At 46.9% G+C, this 7500-nt stretch overlaps 1 protein-coding gene across 1 annotated transcript in view; it reads right to left on the reverse strand.

Moving 5' to 3' along the window:
• aacs (acetoacetyl-CoA synthetase) overlaps nucleotides 1-7500 on the reverse strand; it is a 77087-nt gene that overhangs the window by 8279 nt on the left and 61308 nt on the right. The window contains exon 13 of the mRNA XM_062024380.1: nucleotides 1342-1455. Within this exon, the coding sequence (XP_061880364.1) occupies nucleotides 1342-1455 (114 nt within the window). The remainder of the gene's footprint in view (nucleotides 1-1341; nucleotides 1456-7500) is intronic.

Consider the following 7500-nt stretch of genomic DNA (forward strand, 5'->3'; position numbering starts at 1 on the left):
GATATCCCTTGATATCAACATGTTCGCGCCTGATATCTCTTAATATCAAAATGTTAGGGCCTGATATCTCTTGACATTAACATGTTAATGCCTGATATCTCTTGATATGATCATGCTACCACCTGGTATCTCTTGATATCAACATGCTAGCACCTGGTGTCCCTTGATATCAACATGATAGCACCTGATATCTCTTGATATCAACATGTTACCGCCTGATATCTCTTGATACCAACATGTGAGCACCTGATATCTCTTGATATGGATATGCTAGCACCTGGCATCTCTTGATATCACCATGCTAGCACCTGGTATCTCTTGATATCACCATGCTAGCACCTGGTATCCCTTGATATCAACATGCTAGCACCTAGTATCCCTTGATATCAACATGCTAGCACCTGGTATTCCTTGATATCAACATGCTAGCACCTGATATCTTTTGATATCAACATGCTTGCACCTGGTATATTTTGATATCAACATGTTAGCGCTTGATATCTCTTGATATGACCATGCTAACACCTGGTATCTCTTGATATCAACATGCTAGCACCTGATGCCCCTTGATATCAACCTGTTAGCACCTGATATCTCTTGATATCAACATGCTAGCACCTGGTATATTATGATATCAACATGTTAGCGCCTGATATCTCTTGATATGAACATGCTAGCACCTGGTATCTCTTGATATGAACATGCTAGCACCTGTTGGCCCTTGGTATCAACATGCTAGCTCCTCGTATCCCTTGATTTCTACATGCTGCCACCTAGTATCCCTTGATATCAGCATGCTAAAACCTGGTATCTTTTGATCTCAGCATGCTAGCACCTGTTGTCCCTTGGTATCAACATGTTAGCTCCTCGTATACCTTGATATCAACATGCTAGCAACGTGCTTCGGTCTCACTGGGGTGTTTACAGCATGACCCTGCCAAGGCCAGTTCTAGAGGGAGCCAAATTGTAGACAAAAAACCGCTTTGGTTAGCAGAAACATTCCAACGGTTGGTGTGACCAAGTGTCCGTTCTGGCACTCAAACTGATCAAAATCTCGCCTTGCAAAGCGGAAAGCTTCTCCGCGATGTTATCCGGTTTGCGGTTCAGTTCAGAAATGGCCAAAGTCGGAGTGCCCACAGCTCTGCCCAGCCCACTGTCCTTCCTAATTGCAATTAACTACGACTAATACAATATAAGTGCCAGTTCTTCCCCATGGTGCCGTTGCCATGACAGCGGTGCTAAATATAAAAAAAAAAAGAGAACTCCTTCATTTCCCAAATGAGTGTCTTAGAGGGTCAGCAGCACAGACAAAAAGCTACAAATGATAGTTGAAAAGTTTACCTTCAAAGTTCCACGCTTCCACTGCCATGCCCAAGTTCCTGGTCTGGATCTCGCCCCGATACACCGGAACTGTCGGGTTCTGACCCATGAAACATGAAACTATGTCTGTTCCTCCTGCAGGCAGAGAACATTTTGCATTTTGTTACGCAGCAAACATTTATTATTAGGATGGAAAAGTATTCAAAAGTCCGATATTAAAATGGGCCACATGGTTGTCATGGTCCCCAAACGCAGAGGACAGCAGGAGGTAGAAGTTATTTAATAGATGAAAAGCAAAACACTAGTGCAGCTGGGAGTGCACAAGAAAAAAGTAATAGTGTAGCTGACAGTGCACAGGAAAAATAAATAGCGCAGCTAGGAGTGCGCAAGACAAATAAGTAGTGCCGCTTGGAATGCACAGGAAAAGAAAATAGTGTAGCTGGGAGTGCACAAGAAAAAAATAGTAGTGCAGCTTGGAGTGCACAGGAAAAGAAAATAGTGTAGCTGGGAGTGCACAAGAAAACAATAATAGTGTATCTGGGAGTGCACAAGACAAATAAGTAGTGCCACTTGGAGTGCACAGGAAAAGAAAATAGTGTAGCTGGGAGTGCACAAGAAAACAATAATAGTGTATCTGGGAGTGCACAAGAAAAAAAAAATAGTAGTGCAGCTGGGAGTGCACAGGAAGAAAAAAAAACAGTGCAGCTGGGAGTGCCCTAGAAAAAAAAATGCTGCTGGGAGTGCACAAGACAAATAGGTAGTGCTGCTTGGAGTGCACAGGAACAGAAAATAGTGTAGCTGGGAGTGCACAAGAAAACAATAATAGTGTATCTGGGAGTGCACAAGAAAAAAATAGTAGTGCAGCTGGGAGTGCACAGGAAGAAGAAAAAAACAGTGCAGCTGGGAGTGCCCTACAAAAAAAAATGCTGCTGGGAGTGCACAAGACAAATAGGTAGTGCCGCTTGGAGTGCACAAGAAAAAAAAAAAACAGTGCAGCTGGGAGTGCCCTAGAAAAAAAAATGCTGCTGGGAGTGCACAAGACAAATAGGTAGTGCCGCTTGGAGTGCACAAGAAGAAAAAAAAAAACAGTGCAGCTGGGAGTGCACAAGAAATCGATATCGACTCCGCGGTGAGGAACAAGAATCTGCCGAACACCTCTGGCTACGGTGCCCAGCGCTGATGACAGAGCGGTATCATCGTCAACTTGGCAACTCCTTTGGTGAACTTCAAAGCCTCCCAATAGCGAGTCTGGCGCTTCTGAGGGTCATCCTCAGGCGACTCGGGTGACAAACAAACAAACAACCCAAATCTGGGCCCCCGGGTCATAGCAAACTTCTTGGCAATGATCTTGCAGATGAGCAGGCAAAGATCCCTTCTGCAAACCAACATCCAACTGGACAGATCTACCCGCCGTGCAGGGACTGCCTCCCTCCTCCTATCACCCACCCCCGCCTTTTAACCCTCCTATCCCACAAACCCAACCCCCTGGAGGAGTCCACGTTGTTGAAGAAAGACCTCACCGACTTCATTCGTTTCCGATTCGGCCTCCACCCAGCTCTCAGACCATGGCAACACCTAACCGGACAGTGTGAAGACGATCAATGTCGATCTGTGGTGAGGGGGAATAGTCTGCCGGACATCTCTGGCTCCCGTGCCCTGCGCTGCTAACAGATCGGTTCTATTGACAATTGGGCAATACCTTTGGAGAACTCGGCAGCCTCCCGAATGAGAGTTTAGCGTTTTTAAGGATCATCATCAGGCGCCTTGGATTGACTCAGCAACAACAACAATCAGTTTGGTCACCACCCTGCTCTCCGAAGGTGGCTTCATCTGATGAGAAAGTGTGAGGACGATCAATGTCGCCTATGCGGTGAGGAACAAGAATCTGCCGAACATCTCTGGCTCCGGTGCCCTGCGCTGCTAACAGATCGGTTCTATTGATAACTGGGCAATACCTTTGAAGAACTCTGCAGCCTCCCGAATGCGAGTCTAACGCTTTTAAGGATCATCATCAGGCGCCTTGGATTGACTCAGCAACAACAACAACAACAACCTCAGTCCAAGACTGATGACATTATTCAAACATGAATTCACACCCTTTAGAGTAACCCCAGCAGTTGGGAGGAGGACCCTGCAAAGGATCAACCCCCACAAAGGATAACATCCCAGGGCGGGTACAGAGAGACCGTGCCCACCAACTGACTGAGATGGTAACGAACATTTCAAACACCTCGCTCCAAGTATCTTCTGTTCCAACCTGCTTGAAGACATACTTCCTGGACCAAAGAGCTCCACCGTGACAGGTCTGAAAGACTGTCCAGCCAGTAGCCCTCACTCATCAGTGTCGACCCTCACCAGTACACTCACAGGAAGAACTACTCCACGGATGATGCCATCTTATAAGTGGTCCTCACAGCCTTCATCCACTTCTTTCTTTAATCCTCTTGGCCCCGGCTCCACCTCACTCTCTTCTGTGCGATGGTCTTCGCTTCTTGCCAGGAGATCCCCATCTTGGTCAGTTCATCAAGAGTGGACCGCCTCCAGTTGAGTTTTGGTCTCCCTCGCTACCTCTTGCCTTGAGGGTTATAGTCCAGGGGTTGTCTTGCTAGGTTTCTCTGATCCTTCCTAAGTGTATGGCCGATCCATCCCCACTTTCTGCTTTTGATTTCATTTTGAACTTGCTCTTGGTTCATGCGTCTCCACAGGTCTACATTTGATATCTTGTTGGGCCAGACAGTTGTTAATAAACTGTCACACCTGGGTGAAGTCTGGTCTGGGTTTCGTCTGGTTTCATGTTTTGTCATTTCCTGTTTTATTTTGAAATCCTGACTCTCCCTCTCATTTCAGGTCACTTGCCCTTCCTCCTGTTTCCCTGGTCTGACATCTTTCCTGATTGCGCCCCCCTGTGTCACCCTCCCTCATGTGTATAAATGTCTCATCCTCCTTCTGTCCTGTGCCGGAGTGTTTCGTATCGTCTTGTGCGTACCTCCAGCGTTCCTTGCCACAGTCTTGTCTTCAGCCATTGCCACGTTTTGTTTGTACTTTTGATCCACGGGAGATTCTTTGTTTGTAACCTTTTGTCAGGTAAGATTAGCTTCTCAGCATCGCCTCCGTTGGAGCGCTTTTTGTTGTATTTGTTAGTTTTTGTTCTTTAGCCCCTTTTCCCTCCATAGCCGGAGCGTTTTGAGTTGTTAATATTTTTGTTAGTTTAGTAGTCAGGTTAGATCTGTTTTGATAGCCTGTTTTGTTTCTCCCGTTTTGGACCCCCTCCCCTTCTGAGAATAAACAACTGTTTTCAGTAATCCTGCATCTGTGTCCAGAGTCCTAGTCGGGTCTTGACATAAACACTTGTAGTTTATGGATGATTGATTTGGTGGTTTTCCAGGTTTCACAGCCATAAAGGACAGACTTTACATTTGTATTGAAGATTCTGATGTTGGTGTTTCTGGAGAGCTGGGAAGAGAGCCATTCAGGTCGGAGAGTTCCAAAGGCATGTCTCGACCACATCTTCCAGGGGGTGCTCTTCGATTGTGATAGGTTGATAGGATTTGGTGTTGAGCCTCATGACCTTGGTCTTCCCAGTGTTTATCCTGAGGCCTATCTGTTTACTGTGTTCATGCAATCTGGCGGTCTTGTGTTGAATGTGTGTGTGTGTGTGTGTGTGTGTTCCTGAGATCAGAGCCAGGTGGTCAGCAAATCAGCTGATACTTCCAAGGCCACCTGGGTCAAGACGAGTGGAAGTTAGCAGAACCATCTAGGCTGCACCACTACATGGACGACCCCACAGACGTCTCCGGCCAGCAGTGGACAACCCTCAACCGCTTGAGGACCAGCGTCGGACGCTACGGAGCAGCAATGAAGAGGTGGGGACTTGCGGAAGATGTGGGAGTGTGGGGACCCAGTCCAGACAGTAGGGCATATAGTAACTAGTTGCCCCAAACACCGGTCACCGAATGGCGAACAAGGTCTGATTGACCTGGACGATGACACGTTGACCTGGCTCGCCTCAACAGAGCTGAAAATCTAAAGAAAAAAACTGTTGCACAGCAGCTAAATGAACACTTAGTGACTAACAATCTCTGTGAACCTTTTCAATCCGGTTTCAGGGCAAATCACTCTACGGAGACAGCCCTCGCAAAAATGACTAATGATCTATTGCTAACGATGGATTCTGATGCGTCATCTATGTTGCTGCTTCTTGATCTTAGCGCCGCTTTCGATACCGTCGATCATAATATTTTATTAGAGCGTATCAAAACACGTATTGGTATGTCAGACTTAGCCTTGTCTTGGTTTAACTCTTATCTTACTGACAGGATGCAGTGCGTCTCCCATAACAATGTGACCTCGGACTATGTCAAGGTAACGTGCGGAGTTCCCCAGGGTTCGGTTCTTGGCCCTGCACTCTTTAGTATTTACATGCTGCCGCTGGGTGACATCATACGCAAGTACGGTGTTAGCTTTCACTGTTATGCTGATGACACTCAACTCTACATGCCCCTAAAGCTGACCAACACGCCGGACTGTAGTCAGCTGGAGGCGTGTCTTAATGAAATTAAACAATGGATGTCCGCTAACTTTTTGCAACTCAACGCTAAGAAAACGGAAATGCTGATTATCGGTCCTGCTAGACACCAACATCTATTTAATAATACCACCTTAACATTTGACAACCAAACAATTAAACAAGGAGACTCGGTAAAGAATCTGGGTATTATCTTCGACCCAACTCTCTCGTTTGAGTCACACATTAAGAGTGTTACTAAAACGGCCTTCTTTCATCTCCGTAATATCGCTAAAATTCGTTCCATCTTGTCCACTAGCGACGCTGAGATCATTATTCATGCGTTCGTTACGTCTCGTCTCGATTACTGTAACGTATTATTTTCGGGCCTCCCTATGTCTAGCATTAAAAGATTACAGTTGGTACAAAATGCGGCTGCAAGGCTTTTGACAAAAACAAGAAAGTTTGATCATATTACGCCTATACTGGCTCACTTGCACTGGCTTCCTGTGCACTTAAGATGCGACTTTAAGGTTTTACTACTTACGTATAAAATATTACACGGTTTAGCTCCAGCCTATCTCGCCGATTGTATTGTACCATATGTCCCGACAAGAAATCTGCGTTCAAAGAACTCCGGCTTATTGGTGATTCCCAGAGCCAAAAAAAAGTCTGCGGGCTATAGAGCGTTTTCTATTCGGGCTCCAGTACTCTGGAATGCCCTCCCGGTAACAGTTAGAGATGCTACCTCAGTAGAAGCATTTAAGTCCCATCTTAAAACTCATTTGTATAATCTAGCCTTTAAATAGACCCCCCCTTTTTTAGACCAGTTGATCTGCCGTTTCTTTTCTTCTCTCCTCTTCTCCCCTGTCCCTTGCGAGGGGGAGTCGCATAGGTCCGGTGGCCATGGATGAAGTGCTGGCTGTCCAGAGCCGGGACCCCGGGTGGACCACTAGCCTGTGCATCGGTTGGGGACATCTCTGCGCTGCTGACCCGTCTCCGCTCGGGATGGTTTCCTGTTGGCCCCGCTGTGGACTGGACTCCCGCTGATGTGTTGGATCCACTGTGGACTGGACTTTCACAATGTTATGTCAGACCCACTCGACATCCGTTGCTTTCGGTCTCCCCTAGAGGGGGGGGGTTACCCACATATGCGGTCCTCTCCAAGGTTTCTCATAGTCATTCACCGACGTCCCACTGGGGTGAGTTTTTCCTTGCCCGTATGTGGGCTCTGTACCGAGGATGTCGTTGTGGCTTGTACAGCCCTTTGAGACACTTGTGATTTAGGGCTATATAAATAAACATTGATTGATTGATTGATTGAAAGACACACGACAGAAGAAGAAGCTAAATCAAGGTCTTCTAGTTGTTCAAAAGGGTTCCTTCACCCACGTGGAGAGTAGGAACTCCTACGTCCGCATACTGGTCCTGGACTTCACTTCTCCCATCAACACCATCATCCCACAGACCCTGGTGAAGAGCTGCACATGCTAGGGCTGAATCCCTCACCGAGTAACCGGGTCCTGGACTTCCTGACCTACAGACCACCGACTGTCAAGACCCACAACACAGTCTCCTCTTCCATCATTCCCAGGGATGTGTGCTGAGGCCCCTCCTCTTCCCACTACTGACCTAGGACTGCTTTGCCAAACCCCGGCTGTCAGATTGTGGATTTT

Source organism: Entelurus aequoreus, linkage group LG17, assembly GCF_033978785.1.
Source record: "Entelurus aequoreus isolate RoL-2023_Sb linkage group LG17, RoL_Eaeq_v1.1, whole genome shotgun sequence".
Lineage (NCBI taxonomy): Eukaryota > Metazoa > Chordata > Actinopteri > Syngnathiformes > Syngnathidae > Entelurus > Entelurus aequoreus.